Here is a 24,657-nt window from a genome sequence, read left to right on the forward strand (position 1 = left end):
CGCGCTGCCCCTGAGGCGCGCGCGGCTGCACGGGCTGTAGGAGCGCGCGCGGGGCGCGCCGCCGCGCACGCGCCCGGAGCGGTAGCGGCGGCACTAAGGGACGGGTGGGGGGGTGGGGGGAGCAGAGGCACGGACAGAGAAGGCGCGTGCGGGGCTGTGCGCGCTCCCGCGGGGCGTGCGCGCGCTCCGGCAGGCGGGCAGGCGAGGAGCGGCAGGCGCGGGGGGGCTGCGCGCGCGCGCGCGCGCTCGCTGCGGCGGCGGCGGCGGGCGGGGGGAGCCGTGCGGGCTCCGCGCTCGCTCCGCGCTCGCTCGCTCGCTCGGTGCTGTGGCGGTGCCTCGGCGGCGGCGAACAAACATGTTCTCAGTGCGGATCGTGACTGCCGACTACTACATGGGCAGCCCGCTGCCCGGCCTGGACCCCTGCCAGTCCAGCTTCCGAGAGGCCCCGGCCAGGCGGGTGCCTGTCGTGAGAGTCTTCGGCGCCACCCCTGCAGGTAAGGGGTGACCCCCCCCGCCGCCGCCACCGACGGGCGGGGACGTCCCCCCGCTGCAGCGCCGCGGGTCGTGCCGGCGCCGGTCGCGCCGCCGCCCACCCCGCGGCGGAGGCAGCGGCGGCTCCCGCTCTTTGTGGCTGGGTCGCGCCCCCCCCTCCGCGCCCGCCGCCTCTGCGGCGTCTCACCTGCCGGGGGGAGCTGGGAGCAGGGGGGACCTGCCCCGGGTGTCCCCGCGGGGGACCTGCCCGGGTGTCGCGCCGCGCCCGCCCGGTGGCGGCGGGGGCTGCGGGTCCGCCGGGGCTTTGTGCGGGGCTGCCCCGGGAGAGCGGAGCAGCTGTGCAAACACCGGGGCGGTCGGTGCCGCCCTCGCCCCCGGGGCCCGCACGCCGCTCTCCTGCCCTGCCCGGGAGGTGTTACCGCGGGAGAGCGAGCGGGCGAGGGGGAACCACGGAGCGCGGCCACAAGTGGGACTTGCGCGGCACTTGGGAAGTGGAGCTCGTGTGGCGGCGCGGATCGCGCACGGCCGGGGCACCGGTGCGGCACTGCAGGAAGGGGCGTCCTGAGCGCCGGCCACATGTTGCCCCCCGGGACTCCCGAGTGTCACATGCCGCTTCTTCGCTGCCTCTTCTCCGTGGCCTTATGGGTCGTCCCACGTCTCAAATGTGTTTCTGGCCAATACAAAAACGTTTTCAGAAAAAAATTCTGAAATTTAATACTTAAGAAAATTAATTTGATACGTATTGTAGTTTACCCATACGTTAAATATTAAGTGGGAAAAAAACCCTAACATGTTCTTTGAGATATTAGGCATATTAAGCATTGTTGCTTGTGATCCCTTTACACTTAATGTTGTGTAATGCTGACCTTGGGAATTCAGGAATTTCTGCATATTTTTTGACTTGCCTGTTGAAAATTGTGTATTGGTATATACATTAAATGTTAGGCAAGACAAAAAGCACGTAATAAAAAAGGCGCAGCAGAGGTGTCTCCCTTCACTCAGTTATTACAGTAGAGCAGACCTTTTTGTTGTATTTCTTGATGGCTTGTTTTGTTTTGTTTTTTTTTAATTCAGAATTACCTCTCTGTTCTCTGTTTAGGCACAGAGGAATGTGAGACATTAAAGCTGTTGTGCTCTGATGCAACTACAGCTCCGAATTATTAAATGGATGAGTGGGATTAATAGATAGAGTATTGAAATAGTGGGACCTATGTTATTGTAGCTCTAATTCTGCATACAAAGGAGATATTATGTAATAATATTTATGTAATGACACGAGTAACTATTTCATTATTAAAAAATGCAGAGCCTGAGGTTGTTGGCAGGTAGCAGGATTTCTCTGCATGCGTGTGGTTAACTCATTAAGGCTTATTTTGTTTTAAGAAAATGTTTAGGCTATACCATATCATGAATGTGGCATCATAAAGTAAACAGTGAAGTAGTTTAGTTGTCCAGCTATTAGGAATACAGTAGGAAATCCCTGGCTTCCCTAACCATAAACTTTAATATTAATTTGCATAATAGAGGTGTTTCTAATTTGTCTTGTTAGAGAAGACAATTCATTAGTGTCTGCAAAGGCGGTGTGACTTGTCTATCTTCTATTTATTTCCTTTTTAAACTTTGTGTAATGGCTTTTTTTTCCTGTTCTGTACCTTTAGTAATGTTTGCATCGCTGCACTGTTGTTTGGGTTTTTTTCAAGGAGGCAAATGTAATTCTATCTCTTCAAAGGTGTTGAACCTAGGCAGACATGGTCAGAAGTACTCTGGCAGTGATTCTCAGGTTATTTCTTGAGAGTTGAAATACAAAGTGAAATGAAGTATAATCATTTACACCTACATTGTCATTTTCTTCGAGGAAAAGAACTAGTAAAAACAACTTCTAGTATACTGTCCGAGACAGTAGGGTGTCTGTATTCTTTGGCTTACAGAGGCAGTGCAATGCTTGTCTCCACTTGGTTTGGTCTGGGTAGGGATAACCCTTTCCCATTGGGTTTAACGTGTGTATATTGACTGCGGGAAAGGTGCTCAGTTGCCTTGCTGCCTCCATGGCAGCAACCCATTATGCCTGTATAGGCTGCTCCACCTCTGGCATGATTAGCCCTGCACGAATCTTAGTGTGTTTATAGCTGTGTGCCCAAGCTGTGTAGTTAATTGGGAGTCAGGTTCAGAACGGACTCCAGATTTCACCTGCTGAGTGAAGGGGGTTTGATTGCTATGTGGCAGTGGCTTGTGCAGATGTTCAGAAAGTCAAACGTCTGGCAACCCTGTATCCTTGTGTCTACTGTCAGCTATGGACAGTGGTCCTGAAGGCACCCACCTGTGCTTCCCGTCCCATCTTCTGGAGGTACTGCGCTTCGTGAGGTATATGAGTGACAAGGGTTGCCGGTGTTCTGACCTTTGAGGGCTTTTATGTAATCCAGAACCCAACAATTAATTTCTAAAAGTTTACTAGTATAAAATTCAAGGGGTTTGTGATTGGGGGAGATAAAAAACAGACTTTCAGTTAAAAATAATGGAAGGATCAACTCTTAGAACAGACTGTGTTGGCAATAACATTTAACAACTTCTTTATGTCTTTTGAGGAAGAAATCTCGTTATATTTGGCAAGACTGCGAATCATCTCTTGATGTCCTACATCTTTACGTAATAAGAGCTTGAAAGGCGAGGAATCAAAATTTTGTTTAAACCCAAAGATCCACTTACTATATTATGTTATTCTGTGAAATAAAAACAGTAAAATTCTGATTACAATAGCAAAAAGTGAAGTGAAGCATTACTGGAATTTATGTTTGAGTGTATCTTAGCTGGTTGAGCTGTTTCATTCCATTTTAGCTGTTTGGTGCTTTAAGCAGACTGGCATATCTGTTGACATAGTGACTTGGACAAAAGTGTAATTTCAGAAGTGCTGCAACACTGCCATGATGGTAATACAATGAAACCAGTGTTGAATTCATGCTTTATTGTGTAGAATCGTCAATATTATTTGATACGGTACTATTTGTATCTCCAAAGGAGCCTCATAATATTGCAGCTTATATTTAAAAACAATAGGTTTTAATTCACTGGGTAATGCTCAACTATGAAACAAAGTTTCATTATCTTCTCAGGCAGTATTGTCTACTAGCTAGCAATTTTTGTAAGTGCTTTTTGTAAAAATAGAAAAAACCCTTTGAAACACAGCAAGGCCTAACGCAAATTTATTTTTCTGTTAACGTATGTTGTTTGTTGAATTGGCAATTCTTGAATTGTCATTCTTGTTCCTAATCTTAGTCTTGTTGAGATTCTTGCAACCACATAAGTACCTTAATTTATAGCTTCAAAACAGATATATTTAAGGTAAGACATACCTGTAATCATAAAAGTCTTGTATGTCAATAGTTTTGTTTGGGTGAGATTATTCCATAGGTCTTCATCATAGAATATGCTGAGTTGGAATGGACCCTTCAGGATCATCGAGTTCAACTCCTGGCCCTGCACAGGAAACCCCAAAAGTCACACCATGTACCTGAGAATATTGTCCAAATGCTTCTTGAACTCTGTCAGGGTTGATGCCATGACCTCTTCCCTGCAGAGCCTCTTCCAGTGCTCAGCCACCCTCTGGGTGAAAAACCTGTTCCTGATATCTAACCTAAAACCTCCCCCAACTCAGCTTCACACCGTTTCCTCAAGTCCTGTTACTGGTCATGAGGGTGAAGAGATTGGTACCTGCTCCTCCCTTGTGAGGATGTTGTCGACTGCGATGAGGTCTCCCCTCAGTTTCCTCTTCTCCAGGTTGAACAGGCCAAGTGACTTCAGCCACTCCCTGTGGCCCTCCTTTGGACACTCTCCAACAGCTTAATTTCTTTCTTATATTGCAGTGACCAAAACTGCACACAGTCCTCGAGGCCACACCAGTGCAGAGCAGAGTGGGACAATCCCCTCCCTTGACCAGCTGGCGATGCTTTGCCAGATGCTGCCCAGGACACAGCTGGCTCTCCTGGCTGCCAGGGCACTGCTGACTCATATCCAACTGGCCATTGTCCAGGACCCCCAGGTCCCTTTCCACAGCGCTGTGCTCCAGCGACCAGGGTTGCCCCATCCCAGGTGCAGAATCCAGCACTTTCCTTTGTTAAACTTCATATAGTTGGTGATTGCCCAATCCTCTGATTTGTTGAGATCTCTCTTCAGGGCCTCTATGCCCTTTAGGGAGTTGGTGTAGTTACAAACTTACTTAGTGTTCCCTCAAGTCCTGCCTCCAAGTCCATAATGAAACTGTTGAAGAGAACTGGGCTAAGGATGGAGTCCTGGGGAACCCCATTAGTGACTGGATGCCACGGCTGTATTATTTTTATTCCTCTGAAAAAAGTATATGGAATTTAATTCCCAGTTTGTTAATCAAGCTTTATAAGTCACCCTAAACCTCCTTCTAATTTTATATTAAATTTAGATGACCTCAGAAGGAGAGCACTATCCCATGTTGTTTCCATTTAGCTTGTACTATGAAGATTTGTTTACTATGAGATGTCCTGTGGTGTATGGAGGTATCAAAGCTTTGATTTCTTTCTTGCTAGCTTGTGACCATTTCAAGCTCTTGGAGTCTGTCCTCAAGATTTCACTGACCACTTTAGAATATATATGAATGCTCAGTTGGGTGTTTCTGTCAGGTGCTTATTCAACTGCAGGAAGACAGAAACAAGCTGTAAATCCATCCATAAAAAAATCAGGGTGAGACTAGATGTCATTTTAGGAGAGACATTAACAAGAAGCTGAGGTTGCTAAATTATTCCTTTGCTTAACAAGACTGAGTGCCCATAAACCACATATGAGATACTTGTTGATGTGTGATAATGAGTATTGTCAAACAGTTGAAATATTAAAAGAAAGATAATTTTTATTTGAATTTGATTTAAGGCTGATATGTGATAAATTTTATAGAAATAGGTGCACATGTTAAAATTGCTTTTGAAGAGTGTTAGGCTGAGAAATGTGTGTTCAGTTGACAGGAGGGCCTTTGGAGACAGTAGATTAGCAATTTACTTAGGAAAAAGCAATGTGTAGGTTGAGGAGTGATAGAGCTCTGCTGTCCTCAACTTTATGTATTTGTCTTGTTTGGAAAGGTTTTGTATTTTACATTACGAAATCACTGATCCAAGAAAGAATCTTATTTCAGGGCAGCACAAAAACTCAGCCAAAGAAGAGGATGTTTTTAAGTTACTCTTGCATGCTTTTGATTAGGAGTTTTTCTGAGGCTAAATGTAATATGGAGTAGGGGCTTACAGTCAGTAAAATCTGAATGTATTTCATGTAGACATTTAAGTTTGGTGACTTCACCTTGGTTTTCTGAGAGCAGGGGAAAAAAAAAGCAGAGGCAAATGCTCCAGCTCAGATCTGGCTCCCTTCCAGCAGCAGTAGCTCTGGTATGACTCAGTGAAGGGGCCTGCTTATGTTCTTTCTTCTGTTCTTCCCTCTCCCTTTTCCCCCTTCACAGACCTGACTAGGCTCTATATCTAGTCCGATCCCAGTGTCTGTCTTTCTGTCCTCTGTTGCTCATTTGAGAAGGACTAGCTCATTGCAAGATCTCACTGAGCTCATGATTAACTTTTTTCTCTCCCCATTTTTGCTACTGTTTCAGACACTGTGCCCCACAATGGTCATTCCTGCAGCCTCCTTAGTTCGTTATCCCAATGTTCACAGCCAAACATCATTCCAGTTGCTGCTACTTCCCATATCCCATTCCCCAGAAGTGTGTACTACTTGCTAGTACTCTTTCAGTTTCTTCTGTGGCTTCACTGTGAGAGGATGCAAAATAGAATATAGCCATTATGGTGAGGCTTATGCCTCTGCTTTCCCTTTTCACACCCTTTCCCAAAATATACCAGCATACAACTCTTGCTAAGGGAGTTATTCTGTGGGCTGCAGCATGGCCTAGAAGATTTTTTTGTGTTGTACAGTGTAGCTTCACTTCCATCGTACCATTTCTGCATCTTGCACTGACAGGCTTCTCATACTTCTGAAGAACCGAAAAATTGTCTCATGTCTATTTTTTTCACTTCAGAGGTTTATAGCTTCTGTGAGATGTGAACAGGGCTCCAGTGGGTTTGAGGAATTTGAAATAATATGTTTATTCTGAGATTGGTTTTAATGTTTGAGTTCTGTCAGCGATGTGATTTGAGATACTTAGCTTGTTCTTACCTGGTTCTTAAAAGGATGTGTTTTCTAGGTTTTTGGTTTGGTTGTTGTGTTGGTTTTTTAGTGGCGTTTTGTTTGTTTCTTTCTTTTTTGTGGGATTTTTGTGTTTGATTGTTTTTTTTTCTGAGAATCTTCTGGTTTGGGTTTTGGTTTTTTTTAGAGGCATTTGTTCTATACTTTGTATAGATTGCCTGCTGACTTGTTTGAGCAAAGGGAGGCTGCCTTAATGAACTGAGATTCTGCTCTGCTGACATGAAACTTAAGTAGCCAATTTCATACTCCTATATATACAACTTGCTAAAATTCTGTTTCTTAAATAAACCTTAAAATACTGTGACAAAATCGTTGTTCTAGGTAGAATCCAGATATTGGGTTCATAACCAATATTCTGCTTGCTACTGTAGAGTACCTTTCGGTCACATCATGAATATATTTGTGCTTTTGTAATTCAGTAAAAAAAATACATGCATAACTGACCCTATGTGCTTAAAACTCGATCAGCTGCTGACTTCAAAGTGTTTCTCAAAGTAGCTGCATCTGAATTGAATCTGGGATTGACTTTTATGATCAGTGGCCCTGGAAGTAGACTAGGAGCTTATCTATCTCAACCACAACTTCCAGTTCTGTTACACACTTCTTAAGGGTGCTTTTTGGCTGCTTGTTGAAATATCTTCTTTTTCAGCATGTAAAATGAACACTCCTCAAAATAGAACACTAGTCTGAAAATAGTTGTCTCTCTTATTTTTACCAGAGTAGCACATGCATATCACAACTGAGGTTGGCAGGACTAGACGATGTGTAAACACTCAGTGAGAAACAGCTCCTGCTTAGTAATTTTTGCAGTCTGAGTAGACAAGATAAATATCTGAAAGAAGGAAACAGGTGTAGTAATACCATGCTATCCATTTCTTCTCAGTTTCTTGTTTCAGAGTTCCAGTATTGATCGCTTAATAATACCGTGTTTTGCTAACTGTTGTCATTGTCCTGGTTTTGTCCTTTACCCTTGGTTGTCTTGATTGACCTCTGTGTGCAGTGGACTCTGAGAAGGATGATGATGACAATGAGCATATAACCATTTGGAAAGAGGCAGTATGAACACTGATACTAAAAGATTTATAGTTTATGTTCTGTCTCACAGATGAAGCAGCTAAAATATTTTATAATGATTGGACAGGGTCACTGGAGATTCAGCCTCATGTTACAGGAGATCTGCTGATCAAAATCTCAGGACAACTGGCAGTCAAAATTTTTGTTTTCGTCTTTAATTAAGTACTCTGTATCTCCAGCTGTTGCAAAGCCAACATCTCAACCTCATCTGTAATCACTGGATGTTGAGGTAACAACTGCTGAACTTCCTTCTTTGCTTCTTCCTCTCTGTCTGCCATGTCATGATCACTGTCTTCTGTGTTACAATTATATATGTTTTTTAAGTTCCTATGTATGTCTCCTCTATATCACATTTATTCTATCAGGAAATTTGGTTCACCATATTAAATTGTTATCTCACATTTCAAGAATATGTCCTTGACAGACAGCAAGGTATATGTGTGTAAGGAAAAGAATGAATTTACTTAGGGTCCTACATCAAATAAGTGGCAGAACTGATAGTACAATGAAGAAACTACTGTCTACAAGCAGTGTTATTTCTGTGCTACTACCTTGCCCAGTAATAAATTAATGTAAACAGTAAAATAATGTTCTTTTGTATGTTGACCAAAGCTATAGTTGTGGTAGCAATTACAATATTAAGGCCTAGGCTTGATTAACAAGGTCCAGGGACTGGTTGCAAAGACTTGCCATGAAATACGTATAGTTAGGCTGTAATTGCACTGTTATTCACAATACCTATATGTATTCTGGGGAAACGAATAATTTTTAAGAATGCAGTGGAATAATCAAATATAGGAACTTGCAAACAGGCAGTATTTTTCTGTCAGGGATGCAGTTAAGACTGAGAACAGAGCCCAAAATATACAAGAACCTAAACAAATACCAGAAGAGTTTGTACTAGATAGAGGGACTGTCTGAAATGTCACTGCTTGCATAGGGTTCATTCATGCATGTCTGTTGAGGTTCTTTTCTTTCAAGAGCTGCTTTTTATTACAGAGAAGTTATTAGGTATATAGAACTTTGTGGGGCTTTTGGCAGGGCGTTTAAATAAATCTTCACACTTGCTGGCTGGGCTGAGCATATGGCTTTTTAGGGAACCATTTGATGTCTGTATGTTCCTGTCTTTCTGTGATCAGAATGGCCATTTCAGATAACTTCTTCTGTGACTCATATATATGCAGTCTGTCATGTTGACTGCACGTTTGAGTTCATGTTCTGTTACCTTGGTGTATATGTGCGTGCCTTCTCAGGCTATGGAGCCATCGTCCTTGGAGACATTCAAAAAAGTCTGGATGTGGTCCTGCGTAACCAGCTGTAGGTGGCCCTACTTGGGCAGGGATTTTGGTCCAGGTGACCTCCAGAGGTCCCTTCTGTCCTCAACCATTCTCTGATTACTGAGATTACTCTTGCAAGTTGGCAACCGGTCACTAGTGGTGTGCCCCGGGGATCAGTGTTGGGCCCAGTTCTGTTTAATATCTTTATTGATGATCTGGATGAGGGGTTCGAGTGTACCATTAGCAAATTTGCAGATGACACCAAGTTGGGGGGGAGTGTTGATCTGCTAGAAGGCAGGAGGGCTCTGTAGAGGGAGCTGGACAAGCTGGAGAGATGGTCTGATTCCAACAGGATGAGGTTCAACAAGGCCAAGTGTTGGGTCCTGCACTTTGGCCACAACAACCCCCTGCAGCACTACAGGCTGAGGACAGAGTGGCTGGAGAGCAGCCAGGCAGAAAGGGACCTGGGAGTTTGGAGTGACAGGAAGCTGAACATGAGCCAGCAGTGTGCCCAGGTGGCCAAGAGGGTTAATGGCATCCTGGGCTGGATCAGGAACGGTGTGGCCAGCAGGATCAGGGAAGTGATTCTTCCCCTGTACTCAGCGCTGGTGAGGCCACACCTGGAGTCCTGTGTCCAGTTCTGGGCCCCTCAGTTCAGGAAGGATATTGAGGTGCTGGAGCAGGTCCAGAGATGAGCAGTGAGGCTGTTGAAGGGACTCGAGCACAAGTCCTATGAGGAGAGGCTGAGGGAGTTGGGGTTGTTTAGCCTGGAGAAGAGGTGGCTCAGGGGAGACCTCATCACTCTCTACAGCTACCTGAAAGGAGGTTGTAGCCAGGTGGGTGTCGGTCTCTTCTCCCAGGCAACCAGCTGTAGGACAAGAGGGCATGATCTTAAACTGTGCCAGGGGAGGTTTAGGTTGGATATTAGGAAAAAAATTTTTACAGAGAGAGTAATCAGACATTGAAATGGGCTGTCCAGGGCGGTGGTGGATTCATCATCCCTGGAGGTTTTTAAGATGAGACTGGATGTGGCACTTAGTGCCATGATGTAGGAACCACAGCAGTGTTGGATTAAGGGTTGGACTTGATGATCTTGGAGGTCTTTTCCAACCCAGTTGATTCTATGATCAGTGAGTATCCAGGTGCTCTGTACAGCCTATTTGTTTGTCCAGGTAAACACAGTTCCATCCAAATGGTGTGGAAATGTTGCCAAGTAGCTGTCTTTAAGTTGATTATCCTATAGCTGTAAAAATTACTGGAAGGTTTTGTGGTGTTAGTGAAAACTGATTTAGATTTGGAAAGGAGAAGAAAAGAAAAAATATTGACTACGGAAACCATTGCTAAGTTGTGTTTGTCCCTCAGTGACATGTTCTTTTCCTAAAAATTACAGAAAATGTAGGAGCATACCTGCTTATTTACATTCAAGTTGTGCCTCCATGCTATTTCTGACTAAACCAGTGTTTACTACAGGAAAGCTGCATGTTCTATTTTAGATGCAATATCAACATGTGGTACTCAGTGTGAATATTGAAGGGGCTCTGGAATGTTGCACCTAATCCTTAATACCTGACATTACTCCTCAAGGGAGGTTTACAACACGAGTTTTCCAAGTTTTGTATAATGAGATGTATAATGAGTCTTTCATTTTGCGTTTGAAACTACCTAGGTGGGTTTCTGCGTAGTATAGATCTTATTAAGCAGTGGGAATTGGAAACTGATTCAGCCCTCACTTTTGCAGGTACTGCCTTCAGATCAGTAATGAACAAATTTTTATTGCTGCCACCCCTACTATATTTATTATCCAGATGAGGAGGCTATTTTCTGGAGTTCTTGATATGAAACTTTTGTATTTTCTTTTTTCAAGCTATGTATTCAACCTAGCTAAAATGTTACAAAGTGCTTCCATTGCAGATGAATCATTCTTCGTGTTTTTGTATGTCTTTATCCATTAACCATTAAGCAGATGGGTTTGTGATGTTCACATTTGTAAGCAGTGAAATCTATTTTGCTGTCTGTAGGAAATTAGAAGAGATTACAGACAGTTTCTTATGTTGGCATAAAATTAATCTATTTTTGTAAATACTTTGTGTCAAATATTTTAATTTTTGAGCTGTTCAGATTAGCTTTGTGGAACTAAGACTAAGCCATCTTTACTGTTAGACCTAAATAGTAGCAGTAAAAACAACCCAGTTCTGCTGTGGATTAGCTTTTTATCTATTTCCTACAATAGAAATGTGTTTTCACTCAATGTTGATTAATGTTGATGTTGGAAGGGACAGCTAGAAATTGTCTAGTTAGTCCAAGCACTCTTCTCAAAGTGGGGCCGCCTAGACCAGCTCCAAGGATGGAAGTGCCACAGTCTGTCTTTGTAATTTCCAGTGTTTGACCATCCTCACAGTAAACTAAAACAAACGACAGGGAAAACAAAACAAAAAAACCCAACAGCAACAAAAACCCCCAAACAAATAAATAAAATCACCAAACTTCTTTTAAGTTTCTTGTATTTCAATTTGTGTTCGTTGTCTCTTGTCCATTCATTGGGTACCACTGAGGAGAGTCAGACTCACTCTTCTCTAGTGCTTCCTATCTGGTATTTATACACATTGCTAAGATCCTTCCCACCCCTAGTCCTTCTCTTCTTGAGGCTACAAAATCCTGGCTTACTCAGCCTTTCCTTGTAAGGCTTGTATGGTCCAAGCCTTAATTGTCTTCATGGCCTGTCTCCAGTATGCCCATGTCTGGTACTGGGAAACCCAGACCTGAAGTTAGCACTCCAGATACATCTCACCAGTGCTGAGTAGAGAAGGGTCCCGACCCTTGACCTGCCGGTGTTATTCTTCCTAATGCCACTCAGGACACTCTTGGCCTTCTTTGTGGCTGAGGAATGTTGCTGGCTTGCATTCATTCAGGACCGCTGGGTCCTTTCCTGCAAAGTTGCATTTCAGACAGTCTGCCTTCAGCCCATAGTGATGTACAGAGTAACTGCTGCCCAGGTGAGGACTTTGTGTTTCTCCCGTAGGGCTTCATGAGATTTCTCCCTCACCATTTCTTCAGCCTGTCAAGTTCCTGCTGAATGTCAGCACAACCTTCTGGTGTATAAGACATTCCTCAAATTTTATCATCTGCAAACTTGCTGAGGGTGTACCAGTTTAATGTCCAGTTCTTTAGTGAAGATGTTGAACAACATTGTCCTTAGTATTGACCTCTAGAGTACACAACAAATGACTGGCTCCATGTTCCATTATGACAAGGCTGTTTCTTCTCACTTAAGTTTCATTTCTCTCCCTGCTGTATAACAGTCAAATCTGTCTTAGAGATCTCCAGTGTGTTTTGTTGGTACCCCTTCCTTTTGTAGCATACCATCCTCTGAGGTGAAAGTATACACACCTCATCTCATTTCTGATTACAACAATGTTTGTTTTCTAGAATTTATAAAACTTCTATGTAGATACTTCAGGTATGGTATGACTGTAAAAGTAACAATCTGTATTTTCTGGTTTTTGATGGTTTTACCTGACAGAAAACATAAGAATTATGTAAAATAACTGAATATAAGCTGTTGTATGACTAAAAAGATGTTCTGTATCAGAAATACAGTTTAAATTGTTCCATTTTTTCCTTACTTCAGAAGAGTGGTGTATGTTGTACATAAAGTAATTTAACTTGCCATGATAATTCAGGTCATTCTTTATTCTGTTTTTGTTTGTTCCTAAGGAACATGTGCATTGTGCACATCAATACTTGTATATTTGTAAATCTGCAATTCCCATGCAGAGATGAATTTAATATCTTTACAGTATAGATTCCTGGTTGTAGACTGATGCATTAAAAAAACCCACAACAAAACAAGCAAAAAACCCTAAACCATAAAAGATCCCTCCATCAACACAACCCCCCACCTTTGGATAGATGGGAAGAACAGAACAAAGTGCTGCTAAGCATTTATGGACTGTACCAGCATGTCAGGTTTTGGTGACTGTGTTCCTATGCCAGCAGTTGGAAACCTAATCAAGGAAATAAATAGCCATTTTTAACCACTGCTGTATTAAAGATGAAAGGCTTAAGAACAGAAACCAGTTGTTTTAGGCAGTGTGCAGATAATAGTAGATAGTTCTCACTCAGAAAAATTATGTTCTGTATAAACAGAGCATTGAAAGGTGTAGAAAGAGTGATATGTTATGAAAACAGATGGCATGGCAATATTGTTAGTCATTATTTTGAAGTGGAATTTTGTAGGAGTGATTTCCTGAATGGAAAAACAGGAGGAGGGTAGGATGTGTTGAAAGAAGACTGGGAATGGAAAGGAATATGCAGAGCATATGAGGTGAGCTGGGGAGGGGTAAGGGTTGGACGGAGGAGAGTGCTGAGAGCCAGGACTGCAGAAAATATTGATGTTGGAGTTGCAATAACAGGGACCAGTTATCTGAGGCTGCTCCCTCTTGGTTTCACCTGCTTTGGCTCATGGGGCTGATTCATCCCCTGGAATTTCTTATCTCCAGACTTGTGGTTGGAAGTAGACGAGGTGTTACATGAGGTTTATTGCTCTGTGCAGTGGGAGAAGAGAGAAAGAAAACAAAATCCGCTGACTGAGAACAGTCCAAAAGGTGTAGAACACAGTGGAGAACTAGAACATTTTCATGAGCACCGTATAGTTTGTGAACACCCTTTGTATTGCCAACTTTGATGAAAATTTATATTATTTTTAGGTTAAGGAATGTGAAAAAGTAAATAAAACAAATAAATATCTGGTGTTCATCTTCCCAGTGTTTCGGTAGAAAGAAATTAAAACAACTAGACTTCAAGCCTGACCCTGCAGTGATGCGTGCACAAGAAGATGCGTCTTTTCCTGGCGGAGAAAGATAGGTGGGCCTGTATAATGTTTCGTGCATATGTGGCAGGTTTAAAAAACAGAACAAAACCCATGAAAAACAGGTCTTTTCTTCAACTGATCATCTCTTTAGCGCAAATGGGCTTCCTGTAACCTGTTTGTTTGTCATGTTCTTCAGTTACGTTCATAAAAATCTTACTTGTTTTGTGTAAGCTTGATTTGTTGAAAGAAAACCTTAGCAACATCTTGTTCTTTCCAAGTTAGTCTTTGGCTTTTTCAAAATGTCATTCTCTTATGGAAACCACTAGCAATGTAGCGTTTTAAGTTTACTAATAATTTGGCTTCTGTAGCCATCTGACTCATAGTACACCATTTAATTTCACTGAATGTTTGAATTCTAGTTTTTAAGGGATGAGGGCTGCATTTTTTACTTCTAGTACCCTGATGACCAGGGACTTGATATTTTGATAGCAAAATATTTAATGATGAGAGGCTGAAGCTTATGCATTTGGCAGTGAAGTTGTGGAGATAAAATGGTGATGGAAAAATAACAGTAGATCAGAGTGGAGTTGGGCAGAGAAAGTTCAGTAAGAAATTGGTTTAGGAGAAAACCTGGTGACTAAGATTGCAGTGTAGTGCTTTGTTGTCTGAAGATACATAATTTGGTATACAAGAGTCAGGAGAAGCACATGCACTGTTTGAAACTGAGTATACAAAACTTGGCTGTTTTTAGAGCTGCTTTGCTGCAACCATCAGTTGAAACTTAAAGCTTAATCATACAATTGAATCTCTGTACATCAGATAACTTGATGAGCTTCCAAAACCAGTAGCTTGCATTTTTTTTTTCTACTATAGTTAATGATTTAAAATGTTTTATGGTGTGCAGTATTGAAGAGTTTCTTGGTCCAAGAATTTGATGTAGTAACCATCACATTGCATCAATACTGCTTTCTGAAGGCTCCTGATTTTATTTCACTTGTGTTTCAGCACAAAAATGGACAAGTGTGGTTATTTGTTAGTGCTTTTACACTAGAAAGTTGCTTAGGAAGAGGCAAGAAAGGGGGAAGGACTGATAATATATATTTGCTGAGCTAAAGAGACTTTTAGGGAGTGTTTTTTAGTTTTTTTTTATGGAGGTAGACTCAGTCTGTTGTCCTCACGTAATTGGGTTCATTGTTAGCACAGCATAATTGAGGTTTCGGCTGTTCTAGAGCTGAAAATAACTTACTGCTTCAGAGTGTTTTGTGAGCTGCATATTGATGCTGTAATGAGTAACTAAAGAAAGGTAGATGATTTTCTACTGGTTGTGTTCTGAATTACTGCACACACCACAGCTTTGCAGAAGTGTGCTATTTGAGTACATCAGAACAGTGTACTTCTAGTACTAGAGGTGGCATGTTTATGTGAGGATTACAGACAAAGATGAAGAAAAAAGAGGAAAAAATAAAGCTCAGAGAGGGAATTAGAAATCCATTCCATCTGCATTCATGAAGGAATCTCATTTTTTCCATCTAAACATATTAAAATGGTTTCTTAATTTGTTTAAATGTGTACTGATCTGTTACAGATACTAATAATTCCTTAATGTAGCTAGACGTAATATAATTAGATGTATTCTACTACTCTGAATATAGGCCCAGCTCTTCAATATCTGTAAATCATATTTAAGTGCATTCCAAGAATGTCTTTTTGACTGAATAGAACCTATTATAGCAGTTGCAAATGTTATAGTACAGTTTTCAACAAAATTTTGAATGTTAAAATTAAATATGACTCTAATTATTAACTTATTTTCTTTTTCACATTTAAGTAATACTTGGAAAATTTTGCAACTGTTGTATTGATGTCCTTTATTTTCTTCAAGTTTTTAGAGGAGTAGAGGAGGAATGTGTGATAGGGAGAGCTATCTGCTAAATCTGGCTGTGTCAATACCAGAGTGATTGGGTATGAGAGCAGTCCCGTGTGATTATACTTGCAAGTGTAAGTTTCATTTGTTGGTGTGGGTTTGTTAGGGAAAATTCAAATGTTTGAGAAAATACTATTTAAAAATCAGTTTGAAGATTAAATTTGTGAGTAAGGATGCTAGTGTCATCTGTACAAAAGGAATGACTTCTAGTAAACTTCTATAGAAGTGATGGCAGTTTGGGCTTTTTTTGGTGTTGATTTCCTAACTAATGTCACTGGTGCAAGTCAAAATCTCTCCGTGTCACTTTGTTACTTCTTTCTATGAAACTTAGAATACTGGTAAAAGGGATGGCAGGTTGTGCTTTTCATAGTCATAGTAAACTGAACCTTAACTGCAACTCCAGAAATTCTTTCCAGTGTTCCAGCCAAGGAATAAACAATCAAATCCTAGTTGTTATTACTGTTTGAATGCTAATCAGTTACTTTTTAAAGTATGATTTTTCTTTCCTCCTTGTAGCGCTTGTGTCCTCAATTTTAGAAGAAATGTGAGATTTAAATATAGTTCGATGTAATGACTTAAAAAAAAAATCACTTTATGAAAGAAAAGATTACATATTCCAAATACAGCAGCTGTTTTACAGCATCTGATTGCAATGATTATTTTTTCCGAAGTGCTATTTTAAGCAGTCTCTAGTTTGAGTGTTAAATGTAATGTGCTTATTAGTACATAGTATAAAGAAACTTTATATTGTCTTATATTCTTGTTTGCAAGGTAGGATTGGAATTGAAAGAAAAGAATACAAGTTACTTGCATGTAAGGAAGCAGTCTTTTTTTAACCTGAGTTGTTTGTGGTTTTTTTTTGTTTTGGATTAGTTTTCAGTTGACCAACAAAATCCATGACCATGAGAAATTACATATTTTACAAGGAGCAAAAAGTGCTTTTTTTCATCAAGCTGTGTTCTAGTAGCTGCTAGCATTTAGAAGAAGGAAATCTCCAAGTTGACTCTGGAGGCTAGCCATGTTAAGGATAAGGTGCCAACTGCATGAATTGTTTGTTTTTCTGGCAAATAGCTTCTGTGTATACTCATCCCTAACTCAGAAGTAAATCTGGCCTGAGGTAGTTTCTGCTTTTATCAGTTAGTTCAAGTTTAGCTCTGAAGTCATGAAGCACAGGTCACATATATAGTGAAAATTGTTGCTCTTTGACCATTTTTGTAGTTGCACAGTAAGGTCAAAAGCTCCTTTTCCTTTCAGGAACTTCAGTCACATTTTAAAATAAGCTCAGTTGCAACTAGACATCATTGTCTCTCATTGTCAAGCTGTATGTTGAAGTCACGGCTAGGCTTTGCAAACGAAGATTTGGGAAGGCTCTATCCACATTTGCTACAGGCACGCTGGTGGCTTATGAGGCCAATACGAGACAGACATATCCGATTGCAAAAGGCACAGCAGAAGGACTCCTTAGATGGTGTATTCTGCAGAACACAGTTCTTTCTGTGTTGCCTTTTCTCCTTGAGAGTGATTCTGCTTGTGTTCTCAAAGGAAGCAGCAGCGTTATAGATGGTGTGTCTCCAGACTTCCCGATTGGAGGCCAGAGTAGACCAGTTATGTTGATCAATATGGCCAAGGCTGAGATGTTGTTTCAGGGAGTCCTTGTATCTCCTCTTCGGGGCTCCTCTCATGCGGCAGTCAGTGGCAAGTTCACCATAAAGCAGGATCTTAGGGAGGCGGTGGTCCTTCATCCTGGAGACGTGCCCTGCCCATTGCAGCTGTGTTCTCAGCAACATGGCTTCTTCAGAAGCCTTTTTAAACCTAAATACTTCAACATGAGATGGTAAGAATCTCATGTTGAAGTATTTAGGTTTAAAAAGGCTTCTGAAGATTACCTCTCATGAGGCTTAGTTGTATTTCTGCATAGGCCCAATCATACACAAAAGTCTTTACTCCAAAGAGAGTTTTATATTAGAATTTGCTCAAGCAGTTACGAAATGTGTTTAAAAAAAAAAAAAAAGCGAACCTGTTTTCTACTGTTAGTGAAAAGGGAATGATCTTTTCCAAAGTAAAGTGAAACAAAAAGAATTTTGGATTAAATTAAAACTCATAATTTCCATTAAGTGAAAGGTGAAAAAAGGGTAAGAAATGCAGTAGATTATGATGATTATGGCTAATATTTATTTAGAAATGGCTTGCAACTTTTGCAGTGGGGAGACAAATATTAATGTTCTGTAATTGTTAACAGAGTTCTTGATCCCTAGCTGTTGAATAGTGGCAGGTACAATAACAGGATTAACGTGTCAAAAATGTCACATAAAGATTTTTTTGGTAACTTGCCACTGTTGTAGGAAATCATGTATTAGATCTTTGTTTTAAGACAGTTTCTTAACACTTGAGACATTATCAGAATTTCAAGGGAGAATTCATAAGTTGTGTGCAAGGAGGTTTGTCAGTAGATGATCTAGATTATGTGGTTTCATAACATCAAGACTTAATTTTTCAGTAGTATATAAGAAACACGATTCCTATAAAATCAGTGTCTTTCTGGCTGTCTTTTTTTTTTTTTTTAAGAACTGTACTACAAGTATTTTTATTTAGAAACAGTAACTGGATTCCTATGGGGTTTTTTAATGCATAATTGTCAAGGTTAGTTACTTATTTGTAGGAGAGAATGAGGAGAACCCACAGCCTCATTTGTGATTTCTGTATGAGTTTAAGGTTTTAGTTCTTTATGACTGTAATTTTTAAGTGATTGCTATTTTTCATGCAGTCATAATTTAAGGTTTTGTCTCCCCAACTCCCCACTTCAGGTCCTAAACAGAATGTTATATGTCAAGACCTGAAAACCTGATAATAGGAAGATAAATCAAAAGACTTGCCATATCAAACCACTGCCCATTTAAGTGATATCTCTGTTGTTTCATTATTACTTTTTAGATTTACATATTAGAGTTATTTTAAATGGGATTAAACTCTTACAAGAGAATATTTCCTTCAAGTTGGCCTTTCAGTATTATATTCAGATTAAAAGCTGAAAATCACATGCAGAATCTTTGCAAAGACATTTGCGAAGATCTTTCTTCTAATTCCATTGCAAAGAGGGGGTTTTGAGTGTTTATCACACACATAGACTGCGTGACTGCTTTTGTCTCTGAATGCCATGTATGCGGTTAGTGAATGATTTTGTGCTTTAAAATATTTAACTAATTATTAATTTGGTTATTATAGATTTGGAATCAAGACTGAGGGATTGAATGACTTTTGTACAAGGTCATGAGGGATTTGAAGTGGGATTCATCCTCCTTTTCTTGCCTCTATGTGTTTTAATCAGAAGGCCATCAGCTAAGATAATGATATGCACTTGTGAAGAATTCCTCACAAGATATGTTCCTTTATGCCATAATGGAGCATGCACATTTGTACAGTAATGAGCAATAGACTGGAAACAGACATTGTTGAATATATAGTCTCTAAACAAACAATCTCGTTAAAAGGCTGTATTTTGAGGGGAACTAAAGCTGGCTTATTTTATTAAAGTTTATGCTCTTTTTATCACATGTTAAGAACGATTTTGATTATTGAGTACTGATAAATGACGAGACTCACGGGATAGCATTTTGTGCTCTGGATATTAAAGTTTTGACTGTGATGTGTCTTCTAATGTTTTTGAACCATATTCAAATACAAGTCTGCATACGTGATAGTGCACTTCCACTTTCTGAAAGAATTGCTTGAAAGATAGTCCCTGACATAGTTTGGCTCGCACAGTTCCTTTCTTTAAAAAAAAATTCCTGGACAGGGATACTTGGCAGGCAGTCATATTGGAAAATAATAAACATGCCTCTGCCAGAAGTGTTTGAATTTGTTAGTCATCTGGTCTGGACTAGTAGCTGCTTAGAGATCTATGAATAGCAACAGTACAGGCAGAGGAACAATTTTTCTGCAGGCATAGGATTGAAATTATTTTCATTTGGAACTCTGCCTTTGTCATCAAAGAGTTAGAAATATAGGGATTTTTCTCTCGAAGTTTTTTTTCCTGAAGAAATGAAAATCTGTTTATGCTACATATAATTAAAAATTTTTGAACGTTAATTTTAGAACAGGACAGTGCAGAAACTCCCCAGTCGCAGCAATTAATTATTTTTCTGACCGAACTCAAACCAGAAAATAAATAGTGTTACCTGTGTTTTTATATCTCAAGGTCTTTTGGTGGTTTTGATGGCAATTCTTTTCTGCTTTTTCTAGAGAGAATTTGTTATCCTTTAAAGGGCTAGAGCCCTAGAGGTTTTAATAGTCAGCTTTTCTTTAAGGTTGCACAAGGCTTACTATTACTTTCTCTCAGTAGGAGATTTTCAGGTTGTTTTCCCAGTCCACAGCCATCACTGTTAATGCTGTGATGTAGCCTCACCTGTGTGAGAAGTTCTCCTGGTCTGTGCCTTGCTCTTGATGCACTTTGTATCAAGAGTAAAATAAATACATGCAAGTTAATTGACTTGGATTTTAACTAATCAGCGAAGTGTGGGCCGTAACTATGCAAAATAATTTTTAAACACAGATTTTTAATCCTGATTATGGTCTATTTCCTCCAGTTGTCCAAGTGTTCGAATGCCCACTGGAAAAGTAAGAGCAGTCTGATGGTTAGAGAGAGTTCAGATTTTGTTCTTTCCATCAATTTCCTGTGAGACTTTGGAAAATGCTTCTAATGTCTATAAAAATACAAAATAAAGTAGAAGTAAAGTCCTAATTTATAAATTGGCACAGTGCTGCACTGGTAATTTAATCTAAATAATTTGAGCCTACATTGTCCTATTTTCACCTTTTGGTCTGATTGCAAATAGAAAAAATTATCCTTTTTTTCATTGTCCTGAACTTTGCTATCAGTACTTCCAGGTTCTTCTGTTTTGGATGCCTGAGCAAGTTCAAGTGTGTCAGTTGTGTCTTTAACTCATTATTCATAATTTCATCATTATTTTTCAAAGGATTGAATTAAACCTTTCTCTCAAAAGGACCTGGAGCTGAGACAGCTAAATAAATTTCATTGTCCAGGATAGAAGAGATACTGGAAATAAAATGCAAATACTTCCAAATCTGAAACATGAGAATGGGAATATTTCTGTTTTGTGATATTGGTGTTCTCAGAGACTTTTTCTAGACTTGAAGTGGGGTCTCTAGTTAAATAGTGCTTTTATTGCTTTGCAAAACAGTACATCCTGAGAAATTTTTTACTTCTTTTTTAAACGAGCAAGAGATGGTGGCAACTTTATACTTTAACAGCCCCAAAACATTTTACTAATTGGTAATCTTTACAGACTGTGAGTTAACTGCAGCAGTAATTGTCCAACAGACCTCAGGGACAAAAAAAACTGGAGCTGTGATTTCTCAGTGTACTTCTGAACTTGTATAAACTTCTTCATCTGTCTCCTGACACTGGATGCTTAGTCTGAAGTTGTTGCATGGTTTCAGGAAGATGGCTTTTCAACTCTTCAAAATGTAAATTGCTTCTGAGGAAGACTATAAGTGCTCTAATAAGGTGTGTCTTCACTAAGCAATTAGCAGTAGTGCTTTTGGTTCTTGTCCAAAAGTATATCATATCATTTACATTAACAATCTATTCAGATTTGGTCAAACTTACTGACTTTAGGGAAAATCATAGGTTGGAATTCAAGCACATTTCTTACTCAAGCTTGTTGTGACTATACAGCTAGAATTATTTTAGGGGCTTTTAGTCCTTAAGTCCTTGCTGCAGTTGTTCTCGAGGGGCATGTAAGCTGACATTATTTGCTGGTAAAACCTCTTAGAGGATCTCAACATGAAAAACAGAACATACCACTAGAGGTACGTGGATGAATGAAGAGTATTGAAGATGCAGAGACACTGAATGGCGTTCTACAAGGTTAACCTGGGTTCTTCAGATGTGGTTGCTAATTTGTTCTCTAAGGGGTGAGCAGCTGCATGGGCATCTAAACACACATGTGAATAAAGCAAAAGCTTTTTTTGGAGAGGTGGATACAATTGCTTCTCTGACAATGAAAAGAAAAATATGTTCAGTAGCTTCTAGTCCTCTTTGTTTTCTTTTATGGCTAGCTTTTACTATTCCAGTAGTTGTAGCATGGGAAAACAATAGTTTGAGGAGATTACCATATGTGTATTCTACCATCAGCTGAAATAGAGACCTAATAAATGCTTGCTTCTGTAAACCCTTGGGTAAAAAGCAATGAATCCACTGCAGAAAACCAACTAGTGTGGAATAAATTGGTTTCAAATGTTTATTAGTTTAATCAAAAAATATATTAAAACCATATAAAATTATGTTTCATAGCTAATCTGTAGTGTTATCTGCAAGTTTTACCTGGTAGTGTGGTAAGGAGAATTTATCTTGTTTACTTACTAAGTATGCAGTGTCCTGAGAGTTCTGTCCCCTCCACATTGCTCCCTCTTTTACCTAACATTTAGTTCTAAAACTCTCCAACATGCTTTTTGTTGTTTTGCTTTTTTTGTGTCTGTACTAGCCCTGCATTTGTATGAAAACTTCTTAGTCCACGTGGACCTTTGATTAATGTAGTGAGATGTCTGAATTGGATTTGGATGTTGCTGTTTCAGTTATCATGTTCTAGTGAAGAGCTTAATGAAGTCCGGTGGGTGTCTTAAATGTGGATGGCCTCCATCCTATTACTAAAATATGCAGATTTTAAACAGATTACAGATCAAAACTGAGGACTTACTTTGATCCAACTGGATGATGATGGTGATTTTCTCAGTGCATTGGAAGTGCAAGTTCTCTGCGTTCTTTAAACGTGCTTTTGATGATCCGTTCAGCTCAAAGGCTTAATACTGTAAGATTTGAAATATTTATATTCAACTTGTATAGATATTCGATACCTTTTTCTAAACATGGTAGCTAATAGACATAAATTTTCAAAACCTGAGTCAATAAAGTTCTGTTAGTCTAACTTTGTATGCAGGTTTGTATAATACGTGCTGTTCCTTGCCATCTTCAATTTAAGCAGAATTTTGTGTAAAGTCAGACTTCTTAGAATAATAGCAGCAATTCCAGGGGACATAAAAGAAAGGATCTTGGGAACCCTTGTTTTGTGATTTGTCATCTTAACTTCGTTTTCAGATGAGAACCAGTTCTGTAGTTGCAGTTGCAAGGAAACATTCAACACCAAAACTAAGTCAATGTATTAAAATACTGTGCGCTTGAGCTGTCGGAGAGCTTGAAACAATAGTTCTGAGGTATGCACTAACCCATTCTTAAAACGATGCCAATATGAGTGCCAGTAGTGATATTCTAAAATGTCAGAGTACTTTACTGTTTGTTCCTTGAGCTTTAGAAAGTAATACCATATTTATGCGTGTTATTCACATTCTGAAAATGTAGAGCCCAGACCAGCTGATAGAGGCAATAAAATGAGCAAAAGAGCATATGTACATGGATATTAAACTGAACAGAAGCAAACTTTTAGATTTGGAATTTGTTTTCTGAATTAACTATTGTAAAACTTTAGACTTGGTGATATAATTAATGTCAATTCAGGATACTTCAGTTGTAGGGCATACACATTAATAAATTATATTTATTTCCTTGAAGAAAAACTACCCCACTGCTTTTTCTTTTGTTTGCCTTTTTTGTTGGGCTTAAGGCTAACTATGATTTCGATTAAATGGCTTAAACATTTGTTAAGATACATTTGTGCAGAAACGGAATCAAATGAAAAAAACCCAACTAAAATACTAGACATTGTCATAGACTACCTGCTTTAGCTGACTCTTCTTTAAGTGGGGAGGTTGGACTAGATGGTCTCCAGAGGTTCCTTCCAACCTCAACTGTTCTGCCAATCTGTTATGTGACAGAAGAATTGCATTTAATATAGCTGCATTAAAATAAGTTTATCCAACTAGTTTGTATTTCAGATTATTTTCTTCTTTGTTTTGTTGAAATATTTTATCTTGTTCTATTGTCTTCAATTAAAAAATACTTAAGTCATTTATACATGGTATATATTAATGGTGCTCTTTCTCAATTCTGAAGGAATATCATTGATCTGTTTGACAGAACTTGAAGATACTTGTTCTGCACCTGCTTTAGACAGATGCTCTGTCACAAGGTGTATTTAGAAGAACTCTAATTCTAGGTCACTCTTCCATTTCTATGGTTTCCTTAGCATTTAAAATAATTTAATTGAGATTATGTTAGTGGCTTACAGCAAACATAAACCTCAGTGTAAGTTTTTTCACTTTCAAAAAAACCCTCTCCTTTTAAAGTAAACCTTTTAAGAATTAAGTCTGAAAGTTACTTAAATGGGAATAATTTGGGTTTATGGCTGTTGCCTCATAATAAGACACTATCAGAAGGTTTTAATAGTTTTGTGGTATTCAGTTACTGAGGGTTTTCTGGTAGCCAGTTGTGTGAGGGTCTGCCTACCACTTATTTCATGTCAGGGCTAGGTTGATGGTATTTTAGTTTACATTAATCAGTCTTTTCAGAAATATGATTAACGAGTAGTACTATGTATGGGGTTTGCATGGCAAGGTTTTGGCTACAGGGGTGGCTTCTCTGAGAAGCTGCTAGAACCTTCCTGTATGTCTGATTGCCAGCTGGCTCCAAGATGGACCTGCTGCTGGCCAAGGCCAAGCCCATCAACAGCGGTAGTAATGCCTCTGGGATAACATATTTAAGAAGGAGGGAAGAAAACTGCAGTCAGAGAAGAGAGGAGTGAGAATATGTGAAACAACTCTGCAGCCCCCATTCCCCATCCCCCTGTGCTGCTGGGGGAAGGAGGTAGAGAAAATTGTGAGTCAAATTTAGCCCAGGAAGGAGGGAGGGGTAAGGGTGACAGTTAACTATTTGGATAAAGGAACATTTCATCCAGGTGAAGTTAGTA

The 24,657-nt window shown here is 39.9% G+C and overlaps 1 protein-coding gene across 1 annotated transcript in view; it reads left to right on the forward strand.

Annotated features, from left to right (window-relative positions):
- The first annotated feature begins 203 nt into the window (after nucleotides 1-203).
- Nucleotides 204-24,657, forward strand: part of REV3L (REV3 like, DNA directed polymerase zeta catalytic subunit) — a 124,280-nt gene continuing 99,826 nt past the window's right edge. The window contains exon 1 of the mRNA XM_051792085.1: nucleotides 204-494. Within this exon, the coding sequence (XP_051648045.1) occupies nucleotides 356-494 (139 nt within the window). The 5' untranslated portion in view covers nucleotides 204-355. The remainder of the gene's footprint in view (nucleotides 495-24,657) is intronic.

Source organism: Manacus candei, unplaced genomic scaffold (genome assembly GCF_025592945.1).
Source record: "Manacus candei isolate 608988 ecotype Guabito, Panama unplaced genomic scaffold, ASM2559294v1 h1tg000034l, whole genome shotgun sequence".
Taxonomy (NCBI): domain Eukaryota; kingdom Metazoa; phylum Chordata; class Aves; order Passeriformes; family Pipridae; genus Manacus; species Manacus candei.